Source organism: Sturnus vulgaris, chromosome 6, assembly GCF_052056855.1.
Source record: "Sturnus vulgaris isolate bStuVul1 chromosome 6, bStuVul1.hap1, whole genome shotgun sequence".
Classification (NCBI taxonomy): domain Eukaryota; kingdom Metazoa; phylum Chordata; class Aves; order Passeriformes; family Sturnidae; genus Sturnus; species Sturnus vulgaris.
Window position 1 is genome coordinate 26,956,843 of NC_142248.1, and position 15,563 is coordinate 26,972,405.

The 15,563-nt window shown below is 42.4% G+C and overlaps 1 protein-coding gene across 1 annotated transcript; it reads right to left on the reverse strand.

Annotated features, from left to right (window-relative positions):
• Positions 1-96: 96 nt before the first annotated feature.
• On the reverse strand, positions 97-15,441 carry TMED8 (transmembrane p24 trafficking protein family member 8). The gene is made up of 6 exons (XM_014869806.2): positions 15,335-15,441; positions 14,306-14,384; positions 11,635-11,767; positions 10,592-10,730; positions 10,026-10,325; positions 97-8,902 (listed from the first exon to the last, which is right to left on the reverse strand). The coding sequence occupies exons 1-6, from the start codon at positions 15,405-15,407 to the stop codon at positions 8,685-8,687; spliced, it is 942 nt and encodes a 313-aa protein (XP_014725292.1). The 5' UTR covers positions 15,408-15,441; the 3' UTR covers positions 97-8,684.
• Between the last annotated feature and the right edge of the window lie 122 nt (positions 15,442-15,563).

The following is a 15,563-nucleotide window of genomic DNA, read 5'->3' on the forward strand; positions in this document are numbered from 1 at the left end:
CTTTGCTCTAAAACTAACTGCATTCTGGTTTTGTTGGAAGGTCTGTAGTTGAATTTTCATATCAAGATATTCACTTGCCTTAAACAGAAGACGAAATTCTTGGTTGCATAGTGAAAAGTTTATTTAAAGGGAGTAAGTTCCAATATATTATTACAAATCAACCACAACATCAAATATAAACAATACAAACCAATTGTAGAAGGAATGCAAGTACACTATAAATATAGCCTTCAAACGTGCCCTTCAGAAAGAGTCCAATGCCACATTTTGTTAAAATATTCTCTATTTAAAACTCACCTCTTGGTGAGCACATGAAAAGCAAACACTTGGCGCTGAGAACTCAATTTTGAAATCACAGGACATCAAAAATATTCACATCACATAGATAAGGACTGACGAACAACCATCACAGTTCACAAGAACATAGGCCTGAAAAAGGTATGACCAGCTACAAGCTGCTCCCCATCGAAAGCCTGTGCTAATGGCTTGAAGCTGTGAGTGGGAAGTAGCCTGCTTCCCTCTGAGGAGAGCTGTCCCCAGGGCATCTTGGAAGTTGCAGGGAGGCCATCTACAGCTATTTATTATTTCCAAACACAGTTCTTAAACGTCAAGGTCGTTACTTGGCAATGTCTCCTTAGCTCTGAATTTTGTGTTCTGGCATCCTGCTTCTTGCCCGAGGGACTTGACGAACCAGTCCAGATGGGTTTAAAACAGATAACTCTCACTGATGCATCAGAAAATTCTTCCTCTCTCCTTTCCCTATACAGGCTACATTTAATGTATGATGATTCTGAGAAAGCAACATGTGAAGTCCAGAATGGAACCTAAAAAAGCCAAGGGGACTCAAATACTCCATCCACTTGGCCTGATGCACCTTCAGCTGCAACAGCACCAGTTTCAGAATAAGTAGCCAGAGACTTTCTCCAGACAAATGTGGACTATCCCCCCAAAAAACTCTCCTCCTTGAAAAATACATTTGAACTCTGCTGTTTCATATACCTTCTAAAACTTTATTTAATTGGTATTTACTGCAAATCAACTTCTTTAGATAAATGCCTTAGCACTGTGACTCCTGCTAAACTCCTGTCTTCTTTCACAGTCTAATTAGCAATGTATTTAACACAATCAGTTCCCAGTTTTTAATTCTGCCAGTTGTGAAGTTCTCATTCTCATGTAGACAGTGTCTACATGAAATTGTCACATCCAGTATTTTCTAGATACGAGATAAGGAGAAATAGTCTTTTCTTTTACACTTGTAGAAATTTTTTAAAAATACCCAAACAAAAAACTTCGTTGCTTCGATCTCTCATCCACACTCAATATGCATAAGCACACACCACTCACAACTCTGATTTCAACACTTTTTAGAGAAAATTATGAATGACCATAAGAAACACTCTTCTATGTCTATCTGGTGTTCCTCTGGTCCTTCGGTTTAGTGTCAGTAGTCCTCTGATGTTCCTAGACATCTGACAGCAGCATATGAAGGCAAAGAATGTATGGCACCAAGAAATTCAAATACCATTGTACAACTCACTTTACAGCAACAAGGCGGTCTATGAACAGATTAGATCTCCAGGAACAGCCTAGAGGGACTCTCCCTGTCTGTACCTGCAAGTACCACCCCTCCTGCCCAAATGAGCAGAGAAATAAGAAGAAATCTCTTGTGTTAATTACACCTATGGTTCTTATTTCAGACAAGCTCTTTGTTCCTAAGGCACCTTGTGATAAATCCTCTGTAGAGTGGCTTTAATAGGGGTAGTGAGACAAGAAGGAAGAGTATAAGCAGTGGGGATGAAAGTGAACTAATTTAGGGATTTATTCTCTATCTTAATTCCCCACAAGGATAAAATCTTTCAGCAGCTAGACCTGTAATAAGGTTTACCTCAAATTCACCTCACCAGGTCTAGCACCACAATAACTGACCCACTGCAGGCCATTGATGGAGGTTACATGCACACACAGGTACAAGGAGACAAGCTTACAGGGTAGAGCCACAAAGAAAGGCATGTGGCTGCCTTCTAGACTCAGTGCATAGTAACTCGACTTTCTTAGCACCTGAAGTCAGGTAACTAAGTTCTTCCTCTTAACACATTTTCAATTTCCTGTTCATATTAAATGGGTCCCAAGCATTAATTTGCTACAAGCCTGTGTCTGACACCAGTAACCTTTCCTGAGAACATGTATTACAGGCCTCCAAAGAGTCTATGTAAGCAGTACCAGTAGTGGTCCTTGATTTAAGCAATTTTAATTCTCTGTTCTCAATAAAACACATACATTTTAAACTCCTGCTGCTACATTACAGCTAAAGCAAAAAGATAAAACAATGGACAGCATATTACCTTCTCTGACATAAAAAATGTCCAAAAGATTAGTACCATTACTATAACTAAACACTTATACAAATATTTATGCAAGTCCTTTGCTACAGGATATATCTCTGACTGAACATGTAAATGTTATTTAGATCTAAATTATATTCAAAACAAAATGGAAAACAATTTTGTGCTTTCACAAAAGCAAACCCAAAATGCAAAAGAAGCTTCTTCCTTGATTTAGATTTCTGAATTTCTAGAGACAATTTAGAGGGAAAGGAAACATATATTAAAAACCTATTTGAAATCTTCCTTCCACAGAAACAAAGAAATTTTCCTTTCCTGAGAATTAATTTCCCTCTCTGAAGTTCAACTGCATTTAAACTTTATTTTTCTTTCTTGACCCAAAATCTAATTCCAAAGATCTCTAAATAAGAAGGGTTTCCATAACTGCCTAAGCCAGCTAAGCAGGATTGAACACAAATCCAGGAAATATACCAAACTGAAAAAATTACACATGCGAAATAAGATTATTTCTTTGAAACAACTGTGGGTTTGATGTGGAATGGGAATTGCTGCTGTTAATTGCTAACCACACAGCCAAGCTATTGGATTGATCAGAAAAATAATAAAAGCTGTGTATCCTTCCAAAAAGAAGTTGTCACTTTGATAATGAATGCTATTTGAATACCTGAGAAACAACATACTTGCACAATGTGGAAATACAAGAAAATTAAAAAAAGAGGAATTATCTTGTACAACTGCGAAGCTTTCCTGAAGATTAAATATTCCTAAAACTATCTTGTGTTCATAATAGATACCGGATACTTCTGGGAAACTTAAGCAGTGAAACAACACACACCAAATGCTTTCAGTTCTACTGCAGCAGGCCTGTCTGTGGGCAGGCTGGGCACACAGTCATTGGGATGACATTCCACATTCAATGCTGCTTTTGGGCTTAAGTCAGTGAGACCAGGTGGATGGACTCAGTTCCAAAAGAGTGACCTGAGCCTTATTAAAAATTGGTCCACGCTTCAGAAAGCAAGAACTGAACAATAGGTTTGCCATCTACAGTGCAATTTATCTTAACAAAAGCCATTAACTAATGGCCTGAAAACTGGCACATACTATCTCTATGTCAGCAAGGGATCAAACTGGTTATAAGGCAGGCCTTGCTAATTTTTTAAAACATGACAAAATGTATTTCAAACCTTATTATGAGCAACAGACAGAAGAGGGAAGTAGCTGCAAGCTAGCAACAGGGAGGCCACAGTATAGTTTTAAATGGAGATAACCCATTAGCCTGCAACAAGCTATGCAGATAAGGATCAATAATTCTGGAATATCTCATGTACATAATATCTCATGTACATACAAGTCAGAGTTCCCTTCAACATAAACAAGTCCTAATTAGAAAGTGGAGTAGGTACCAAATAGGGCATAATATGTTAACCAGCACACACACACAGGGTTCTGTAGATCTCACAGCCAAGGACCAACAGCAATCATTGAGTGGGGCAATGTGGTCAGACTGAAGGGTCTATTCCATCTTCTTCTGTTTGGTGCCTTGGGTACTAGTGTGCTCTCCCCTCCCACTTCTGCTTGAGCAATAGCCAGCCACCAGTGGTGGTTGGGAGGACCTGTATCTGGCTTAAGCTGGACTCTGAGAAGACAGATAAGAACACAATAGTTAAGGGCCATAAGTCTTGCTCAACAGCTTACGGCCAGTTGGGCACAAGGAAACCCAAAATACAGCCTGTATAGAAATATGACTTTTTATTTCATAAATAAACTCAATCATCTTACTCTAGACAGTGGACAGCCCAAGGCCTGTTACACTCTCCTGCATGGCAGTATGCTGCACTCCAGGATCTCCACTTGACTAGGGATGCCTCTTAGGGTTCACTTCTTGAGACTGAGAGATTCTTTGCTAAGGAATTCTCATTAAGTGCTTAATAGCATACAAAACTTTGAAATCTTAGCTGAGATACAGGATTGACTATGCACATAATCCTTTAGATGTAAACTGCTGGCCAAGCCTGGCACTAAGTCTAGATCCAGACACACACCTAAATTCCCCTGAAGAAGGGAGTTTAAAAAATAGGGGGGTCCTTTCTGGTTGTCATGACTCAGCAGAGGGTCTCCCTGACAGTTTTGTCTGACCCTGCCCTCTATGCAGCAAACAAGTACACTTGCCATCATATCTTCTTAAACTATTGTCACATTTACTCATAAAATCATAGAATGGTTTGGATTGGAAGAGGACCTTGAATATCATCTAGTTCCAACTGTTTTCCCATGGACAGGGACACCTTCAACTAGACCAGGCTGCTGTACCTGCAGGGCTGTGTGAGAGAGGTTACACATGCTGGGGTGCTGTACCTGTGGGGCTGTGTGTGCATGGGTTACTTTAAAAAGGGTGGGGAAGTAAAATCTCCAAACAGATTTGCTTGTGATTTGCTTTTCTAACTCAACTCTTCTTTAAACCAGAATCTGTTATGAAAGGATGATGTCAGTTGTAGAATGGGATAAATAAATCAGGTGGCCTGAGCTACAGAAGTATCTTCACAATACTCAACTGCTACTGCTAGATTTGGTTATCAGCTTTTTAAGGAATTATTTTACTATATGGGTATGAATAGTGCAAAACATAATGAAACTGTTACTGTGTTTGGAGTGTTTCTAGAGGTTTCAATAATTCAGATGTTATTAGCAATGACAGTGTAAATAAACTTTTAATTAATTTTTTTTATTTCTTTTACAAAACAGCCCATAAAAAATCTCATTTCTTAAAACCAGTTATTTAAACACTTTTCTGAGTCTAAAGGCCCGAAGAGCTCGGAAATTTTTAAGAATTTCTGCAATTTCTATCTGAATGTGAATTATTGCACTTCCTCAGATTTTCCTGCTTCACATCAGCTGCTACAGTGCATATCAGATGGACAGATAAAGACCATAATTTGTAAGGATACAGACCCTTTTCCCTCTTTCTCATAAGACCCACTGAAGCTGGAAAAGAAGTATAGTCCCATCTCCTGACAATTTGGCACTGACCTTAATTCCAGCACTGACCTTATTTTCAGAGACTGTCTTGTGTTGTTAAAGCATTTACTAAATAAATCTGCCATTTCCCTGTTGTTGATACCTTTTACTACCTACATCATCTGTTTGAAGAAAATTATTAATCTAATCCTCTACTGTAAAGTTCCACCTGATGCAGTCTTTTAGGTAATGGAACTAAGTGAAATCCCATAAACTTGTGACAATTTGGAGTTCACAGATTGATTTAAGCTTGTACCCACTTTTACAAAAACATTTGCCTGACACGCATTGAGAGATGAACAAAAGTATTTTTTCCAAATTAACAACATCAAAAATAATGTAAGGAACAACCTAGTGAAACCTCTAAAAAAATGTAATTCCTATTTTTTATTTCCTTCAACAGTCCTGCAGAACTTCACCTCTGAGTTACAACACCACCAAGTTTTCCCAGAGGCTGCAGAACAGACTGAAGAACCCTGGCATTGACCACACATGTATGTGGCTGATCTTAGTGTTCTAGGACATGACCAACTTCTGTATTTTATGTGCAACTTTTCTTCTGGCATTGGTCCATAGTATTTCCTGTGTGATCATAGATAGTTTTAAGGTGTTTTCCAGTGACTCAGAACAAAAGGTTCATAGAATCATAGAGTATGATGAGTTGGAAGAAACCCATCACGATCATTGAGTCCAGCTCCTCTCTCAGAACATCCCAACAATCAGACCATGTGCCTGAGAGTGTTGTCCAAACACTCCTTGAACTCTGTCCGGCTTGATGCTGTGATCACTTCCCTGGGGAGCCTGTTCTAGTGCTCAACCACCATCTGGGTGAAAAACTTTTTCTTTATACCCAACCTAAACCTCCCCTGACTCAGCTTCATGCCCTTTCCTTGAGTCCTGTCACTGGTCACTGCCTGCCCTTTGTGAGGAAGTTGTAAACTGCAATGAGGTCTCCCCTCAGTCTCCTCTTCCCCAGCCTGAACAGACCAAGTTACCTCAACTACTTCTCACATGCTTCCCCTCCAGACCCTTCAACATCCTTGTGGCCCTCCTATGGATGGTCTTTAATGGCTTAATATCTTTTTTCTCTTGTGGGTCCCAAAGTTGCACACAGGACTCGAGGTGAGGCTGCCCCAGTGCAGAGCAGAGCAGGACAACCCCCTCCCTTGCCCAGCTGGCCATGCTGTGCCTGATGCACCCCAGGACAGGGTTGGCCCTCCTGGCTGCCAGGGCACTGCTGGTTCATGTTCCATTTTCCATCAACCAGGATGCCCAGATGCCTTTCTGCAGTGCTGCTCTCCAGCCTCTCATTCCCTAGTCTACACATGACACATCAACTATGAAATGTTGTTAAACTGATGTTTTATATCAGCAAACATACTACTACTTCTCTGTTAGAAGTGAAATGTGTCACTCCATGAACAATATCTAAGAACTTGATAGACAAAGGATGAAAAAAATATCCAAACACCTTACCTAAATTGCTCAGGCCTAATTCAAGTGCTGTAGAAAGGCCACAGGGTGATTCTTAATTTCATCCATGAGAGGTTAAAGGAAGGAATAGCCCTCTCCAAGCTGCTAAGTGAAAGAGCATCTTGCTCTTTCAGTTCTGTCGTACTGTTCTGTCTCCCTGTGCTTGAATAAGGCAGCTTTGCAGTTCCCCCCCACCTTGGTGAACACACTCTCTTTTGAGGAAGGTGACTGGTTTCTCCCTATCTCAGGGCCCAAAGCAGCAACAATGCTGCTCCTTGTCCACTTCCCCAGAAAGCCACTGTGCTCCAAGCAGTGCTCTTCCAATTTCCACTCCTCCTGCTCCCACCTTGAGCTGCTCTACTGTAGACTGACTGCTTCCTTTCTTACTACTTTGACCTACTAAGTGCTCCGGAGCAGTGAATCAGTAAGCAGAGATAATTAAAAGTAAGCTTGAATATAGAGCAAATTTTACAGCATTACAATATACTCTTAATAGGAAATATGCAGCCCTCCTATGAGAGCAAAATCTTTGGCTTTAATTACCCCAAATAATTCTGTCCATCATTTCCTCTCCATAGAAGGAATGGACCAAATAGAGGTGCTTTACCTGGATGATTTAAAAATAAAACTCAGAACTTTTCTAGTATCACCATGGAAAGTCATCTTGTGTCTCTGCAAAGAGGTATCAAAATGTAAATACAGCAGTATTCTTAGAAAAGAGAACAATTTCAAGTTAAAAGTGTTAAAATAAACAACAGTTACAAATAAATACGTTTTAAAATTCCTCTGATGGATTAACTTCTCCTTGTTCAACTCAGCCACTACGTAAGCAGAAGGTGATAACTAATACCATCACTGGTCACCGAAACATGCCAAGGAACTTTCTAATGATATCTTTGCAACAGCAGTAGCAGCTGACAAACTGCATTTCTCTGGGAGCCTTTTCCTTGCTACATATGGTTGCAATACCAGTGAACCAACATCCTGCTACAAAGAAAAATTTCCTCTCTATTTATTGGTTGTATTCCAACCATTTTGTATTCATTCAGCATGACAGTAAGTAATGTCTTCTGCTTCACATCTGGATTACAGAAAAAACTTCTGGTAATCACTGAGGTTTTAATCATCTACATATGCCTACAGTCAACAGATGCAACATCCAATTCTTAATCTATAGAAAAGCCTTCCTATGGACTATGAGGTGTGCACCTTGCTCCCACCCCATGTTCAAACATGAGCTGTGACTGCTATTTGGGGTCCACCTGTTGTAGCACTGCCAAGCCACTGCAGCATGGGCTGCTGCTGGCCAGCTGCACTCCCACCCACTCATGTGAGTGAAGGAAGCACTGACTGCTGGTGACTGTAGCGATGGTAGGTGATGGGGTTACCCTGGCTAGGTGATAAGCCAGCTGTGCTTCTGGCTCACTGAAGCTAACAGCTGCCCTCTAGTGATGCAGGCGCAGCAGGAGAGTTAGGAAAAATATTCACAAAATAGTAACAGATTATTTTCACTTCATTTTGTACCAGCACAACAGATCAGAATCACAACCACCTGAACGTGGCTTCTGGGCAATTGCCAGCTGTGATGTGAAGGACCAGCCCAACGCCTGTATGGAGCAGAGTTTTAGAGAAAGTAGCTGCCTGGGAACAACCAGGCAGCCACAACTACCTTTCTTCCCTGGGACAGCGGGGAAGAAGGGTGTGCAGAGAAACCAGTTACTGTCCAAAGAAGAGCTGGCAGAATTGTGCCGTGGTTCTGTCACACAGTAGTGCCCGTCAGGCAGTACCAGGGCTGGGTGGCAGCCTGCTACACTCACCATCACCTGCCTGCCATCCTTGCCCCTTCCCTCTTCTTCAGCTAGTGTAGTAGACATGAAAGAACAGAGTCTTATTGCGGAGCAGAGAGTAGGAGTTATCAAATTTCAGCAGGTAGATGCCCTCGCCCGGGTACTGGTGGCTGCCTGCCTGTACCTCCCGATGGCTGTTCCTCCGGTACACAGGCGTGATCTCTCCATAGCGGTTCCGCAGGTAGCTTTTGGAACCCCGTTCCACATCACCTACAGGGGACAGTCCTGAATGGGAGAGAAGAGACAAGGAAGTAGGTCAGAACCACTACATAATCCAGAAAAAGACCAACAAGAGCAGAATGCAACACTGACATGCAGCTATATGGAAAACTAACTGTGGTAGCATCACCCAGAGCATCTCCTCTGACCTTTCTGCAAATAATTCCCACAAAGTCCAGTCTTCCTTATCATAACAAAGGTCATACCAAGTACCAGTTCTCTTGGGAATACTGATGGGACTGTATTTACTATCATGCCAGCCCAATCTCCTCTCTCTTTTTAGCTTACCTTTTAGACACCTCACTGCTTTTACACACACAACAGCAGTCATGTGATATAGACTTGAAGCAAAGAGAGGCAGGAAAGCTCTTAGCTGTTACCTCATAGTGTCTATGTCCTCAATTCACTTCTCCAAAAAGATTCCTTGTAAAGGAACCTACCTCTATTTACAGGGCCTGCAAAATTCAGACATGAACCTCCCAGATACACTGGTCACACATACTGAAGCCACAGAACAGGCAACATTACTGTGTGTTTCCCAAATACAGTGACACAGGTAGCAAATATTGTAGACAAAGACAGCAAACATGGTAGAAAAAAACCAAAAAAACCAACAAAAACCACTAATCCCCCCGAATAACAGCAAAACAACAAAAAGAAAAAATACCCACCCCAACGAACAACAAAAAAACCTCACCAAAAAGAAAAAAAAACAACCAAAAAACCACCCCAACAACAAAAAAAGAAACAAAAAACCCCAACACCTCAAAACAAAATCTTGCTCCACTCACCACCAGAAATTTCTCAGTCTGAGTGTCTATCAAAAACAGTTGGGTTAAAATTTCAGACTTTAACCTTTTTATCAGCTAGAAGTTGAATGAGTGAATTCTGATTTTATTTTTCCATGTGTTCAATTTTAAGAATGCTCTTGGAGAGGACAGCCACTGACATATGCTGAAGCAGAAAGGGCCAAATGCTTTCTTATCACTCTAACCAAGAACCCAAAAGGCTGCAGAGATAGCAAACGGGCTGACTAAACAAAGTAGATGAAAATTACAGCATCTGACAGATACTCTAAGCAACATGGCAACAAGCAACACAAATTAACCTTTATAAGATCTGCACTAACCTTCAATTTCCTCATCCTCCTCTTCATCCTCCTCATCACTGGAGTCACTGACCTGAACAGTAATGGCAGTGCTAGTAACTGTGGTCCAGTCAAAATAGACTCCAAACCCAATGTCATAGTCATCTGTAGCAAACTCCCAGCAAATGCATTTCCCCTCAGGATGGGTTGGCACACGAACTGTCACCACCTCGCCTCGCTTCACCACCATCCGGCCATTCTTCTCCTTTCCCATCTTAGCTTTGAATTCCTTCATCTTCTCAGTGGTCCACATGGTGGGTGCAGCCAGAGGGGGAGGCTGAGCTGAGACAAGGGAAAATTTCACAGGCTTGCATGACTTTTCACTACTGACAAACTGTTACTTGAAAATGGTGAAGCTATTTCTGGTAAGGGGTCTGCATTCTGGGGCCTGCTCCCAAAAGCCTCAGATGTGAAATTTTTCCTCTCACTAGCCAGGAGCCCAAATTTCCAGCTGGAATTAGAAGTATCCCCAGAACAGTCTCTGCTCTTCTAGCCAGGTCAGGCACTTAGAAAATTACCCCAACAAGAGTTCTGCCTTCAGGACTCACCTTTTCTCTGCTCCCCAAGAAGGTCTGCAGTCTCCAGCTCAGCTGAAAGGATATCCACAGCACCAGTGTGATCTGACTGAATCATGACTATATCCCCTACTCCCTGAGGTACATGGTAGCTGGTTAATGGAACAGCTTCCTGCACAAAGCACGTAAGAAACATTGTCACAAAGACCATCCTGGATAAAAAGTCTCTGCCTAGATTTGAAACAACTCATTAGTAACTCAGGCATCTTTATAAAACCAAGTCAGATCTGCAGAAGCTTCTATTATTAGTGTAGGCTAGCTCTGAGACAACTCTCAGCATTGTTTCCCCCACTGCACCAAAGTAATGAACTTTGAAGTCAAATGCTGCATTAGTATCACAAATTTCACTCCCCTTGGCCTCCCCAGGAGTCCTGGGCAGGCATGTTTTTGCACTTGCATCGGAGTTAATTGTCACCCCTCAAGAAAGCAACAGCCTTATAGATTTAGCTAACTATTCTTGGAAATAATTCCCAACACACAATCTCTCTTTCAGCTCTGTGTGCATCTAGACTACAGCCACAATCAAACTGTCACTGCTGCATCCTGGTTAGACGTTCATCTGGTTCACTAGGACCTCTCTTCTCATATATGCAAACTCAAAGGTCCTTAACTCAGTGTCACTTGCACAGGTTTTCCTGACTCCATCTGTAAGGCAAACAAATTGGCTGCTCACAAGAAGAAACGAGGGACTTTCAGTTCCCTCTTCCATAAATCTGCAAGAATGGAATTTCCAGAAACACTAGATAAGAGCAGAAGGTGAGAATTATCTTGAAGCCTCAGTGAGCAAGGAAGCAAGGACTAGCTGAAGACACAAGAGCGATTTTTCAAATTAGACTGACATCACTTATCTCCCACTAATGTACAGGACAAAATGTTACTGAATCTATATTAATACTACTTTTATCTTAACACAAGCCTTAGAGCCTCAGTCCCATTGCAGCAAGCACAGTAGTAGGGTGGGAGAACTGTTGCTGCACTTCTGTCTTTGTTCTCAGACGAAAGAAACATCCATCTACCTTTCTGAGAGATCGGATTTGGTCAGGCAGCTTCTCTTCTAGTTCAGCCACTTTCTGGTCCCCCAGAGTGCCAATTTCTTCCTTCGAATGCTCTGTTGTGCCTGTGCTCAGGTGCGCCCAAGCCTGTGACCTTCTGGAGGAAGACAGCAGTACAATTCAGCACCCAGGGCATAGCCAGCAGAGGAATCACTGCTCTGGAACTCAAATTCAAATGAACTGAAAGAACAAGCTTCTGTGGTCAGCACCTCCCAACTGGACAAAGAACCCCTGCCCACCTCAGTCCTGCCATCTCGGCATGATTACCTTACACGTGAGCCAGGGGGAGCAGCTTCAGTGGGATACCCTGTATTTACCATCCTTTAGATGGCAGAAATTCACTGCACTCACCTCACAGCATGCTGGCTCACCAACACTGTACTAAGGACAGACATCAGTAGCAACTTTTCTTCTAAGAAAGGACAATTTCTTTTATGCCAGCTACTGCACGGCATCTGCATACTCCCTCAGAGGTCAACTGGATCAGTGAAAGAATTCAATTTTGACAGCCATCCTGAGAATGCCATCTATTTAAGTGGTCCATTATGCCTTTCCTACTAGCAATCCCAACAGATACAGGGAGCACCCAAGTGTCTGTCTCTCTGCCGTATTGAAATACACTCCACAGATAAGTGAGCAGTAAGACATACAATGGGCAGCACAATAGCTTAAGCAAAGAGGTCCGAGTACTGCACTGTAACAAAAGAAAGTGGACATGCTAAAACAATAAGAATGATATGCACCAGGAAAAGAATGGGCAAGAAAGAAAATGTCTCTGGCATTTATTCTCTGCTGAGGGTTTTCTTCTAAATTATATTGAGAAAAATTGCTGCATGTTGTCTATAGCTAGACTTAGAGTCCCAAATTATAAGATGTCAGAAGAATGTCCTCTGTAATGCTCTCATTACATATGTGAAATGTCTATGAAAAGCAACCTAGTATTAAATAAGAATAGAAATATTTGCATTTTTGAAAATCAAAACCTTCTCACAGCACTATAAAACCAATGTCAACTGCCTTGCTTTAGAGGATCAGAAACATGAGAACATAGCATTAGTGGAAAAAAAATGTATTTCTTCAAATGTCTCCTTTCAGAAATGAGAAATATTATCATTAGCAAGGAAACAGACTATGAGTATAGTTTGAAATAATTAAAAGCAAAATAAAATATACACATATTCTGCTTCCACAGAGCAGACCTGATCAGGGAAAATGTAGCTTTTGTTTTCAAATTGTTACTTCTATGGCACTACAGAATTTATCCAGAAAAAAAGCCATTTTTTACTTACATTCTCTCAACAGTGTGATTTCCTTTCCTAGAATTGGCACGATAGACCAGAAGGTCTTAAAGAACAAATCTAATGAAATGAATAGCAGGTTCACAAAGTGGCAGCAGATGGACAAGATAAGAAGGGACACTTGGTAGGAACAATTTTTTAAAGGAAGAATTCTTGGACTTCTATGCTATTGTTTTCCAGCCTATTTGCATTTCAGTTTAGTAGTTGAATGAACACACCTAGATGGGCTCTTTGGTCATTTGCTACCATAAGTGCACACATCTGCTCAAAAAGCTCTCCATCAACACAACAGCTTACAATTTGGAAATTTTTTCCTCTAGATACCACTGACACCTAAGAATCTCACTGAAATATTAGGAACAGCTACACAAGGTTTACAAGCAGACTGACGAGAGTTCAGCTGATTCCTCCTCACACAAACCTTTTGGGCTATCTCCATCCCTTTCAAAGAAGATCTAAATTAAGACAAATTTAATAGGTAATGTCCACAAGTATCCATCTTCTACTTTGGCTCTTTTGCTCACAGTGTGTATTAATCTCTTTAGAGAAAATTAGAGGTTATAATAAAAAGATGGAAGAACTCATTTAAAGTCAGAAAGTCTGATAGAGGGGTCAGCAGCATCAAAGCAAGATGGCATCAAACTGCTGTTTTGGGAAGAAGGGTAGTTTGATGGTGGGGTTTTTTTCCTGGATTTTTGCTTTTTTTTGGATGAAGCTGTCGTTTAGCTACTGTAATTAACTCACACATTTCTGAAATTGTATCCTGTGCAACAAATGTATAATGGCAAATGAAACTGCACTGCACAGTATTAGTGCATGTAACCAATGAAATTACTTGGCCACAAACACTACATGCCCAGCTGGTACCAACAAGCCAAACATCTGATAATAGGGTTGATCAGCAGCATTAATGGAGAGACAAAGAAAAAAGATAAAACACTGTCAAGAAAATAGTAAAAAGTATTTTCTTGTACAGCTTCCACCAGATTTACAGACAGTAGGCAGTATCCTTCAGATAGGATATAGAAAATTTCCTCCTGAAAATGTAGTAGTTCTAATAATGGATTATAAAACCACACAGGGTTCCTTTCAAGCTGAATGACTGTGATTTGAATAGCTGAGCCACGAACTGCATTTCATAATCTTCAAAACAACTTTAAAGCCTGTAAAAAACAAGTCTTCCCATACTGATTCTGGTATATACTGTCCCAAAGCAGAGTTCAGTCTCCAGTCCCTTCTTTTTACCTGCACACACCAAACTGCCATATGGAAGAGGTCACAGGAATGAAACAGACTATCATGCATGTGGACCACAACACACAAAAAGGTTTTCCTACCTGCTCTGTGAAGTACTGGATTCCAAAGAATCAACTAGCTGATCTGCAACCTCTGTCTTTTGGGCTGAGTCTTCATTTTCTAACAACAAACAGAACATAGGAAGAGAAAGGGAAATAAATACTGGTGTTTATAATAAATACACTGGCAGGAAAAGAATTGCAGCCAGCACTCAAATACTGACAAGGTCACACAGCTGTGGAACAAAGACCTGTGCCAACCAGTTTTTCGTGTTATAAGCTGTGTCTAGAACCTTGCGGAACAAAGATTTTTAATGGCCTCAACCCTACGAAAGGGAGAACAAAAACCTACACGTTTTTGGTGTAAAGCCATGCTCAGAAGCAGGGTTCATTCAGGAACTAATTCTAGCTTTAGAAGGACAGAACAAGGCCAAATTTCATCATGTAAAGCTGAGCTGACAAAGCCCTGGAAAAAGCAATCATGCAGCAGTTCACAAAGGGCACTGACGAGATGGAAACTCCTAGGTCAGTGCTAAAAGGACGGTCTATAAAGACGGCTCCTGAACTCAGGGAAAGCTCTGACCCCATACGACTGAGGTACACAGCCCTCTCTCCGATCCCGTTAAGGCAGTGAACAGGGCACGGACAAGTTCCAGCTTTTCCAGGTTGCTGATGCCCCTCGGAGCCGCTGGCCATTCCCAAGGGTCAGGGCGGGAATGGGACAGCTCCAGCCCAGGGGCACGGAGCCCACGGCACAGTCCAACTCCCGGCTAGACGGGGAAAGCACAAACCTCCATCACTGCTCGCTCTTCCCGCTGCACGGGAGGAACTCTCGCTGCAGCTCCAGGCACAGGTGAGCAGGTGAGTGGCGCAGAGACCATAGCCCGCCCCTCTCCGCTCAGCCCCGGCACCCGGGGCGCTGCTGTCCGCAGCGGGCACCGCGCTGCCACCGCAGGGAGCTGCCACCCGGAATCACAGCTTCTCCGGCAGAAACGAGCAAACCCACCACGTAAAGGAAACTCTCCCCGGAAGGCCAATGCTAAATACGGGCTGCCCCCTGCCCTGCCGTACCTGCGGGACCCCGGGGCGCGGCATCGCCGTCCAGGGGCTCGGAGCGGGAGCTGGCGGAGAGCGCGTCCGACATGGGCACGGCTCGGCGGGCGGCCGGAAACACCCGAGCGTGGCCGGAGCGAGGCGGCCGGAAACACCCGAGCGGGGGGGGACGGAAACACCCGAGCTAGTGCGTGTGAGCCGGGCCGCAGGGAGATGGTGGCGTCTCGGTGCTCATGCCTCAGCCTCC

Coding starts and splice junctions, on each gene's coding strand:
- TMED8 (XM_014869806.2), bottom strand. CDS start 15,407: ATGTCGGACGCGCTCTCCGCCAGCTCCCGCTCCGAGCCCCTGGACGGC. Junction 14,385..15,334: donor CGCGCCCCGGGGTCCCGCAG/GTACGGCAGGGC, acceptor GTTTGTTGTTAG/AAAATGAAGACTCAGCCCAA. Junction 10,731..11,634: donor AAATCCGATCTCTCAGAAAG/GTAGATGGATGT, acceptor TGCTTTGTGCAG/GAAGCTGTTCCATTAACCAG.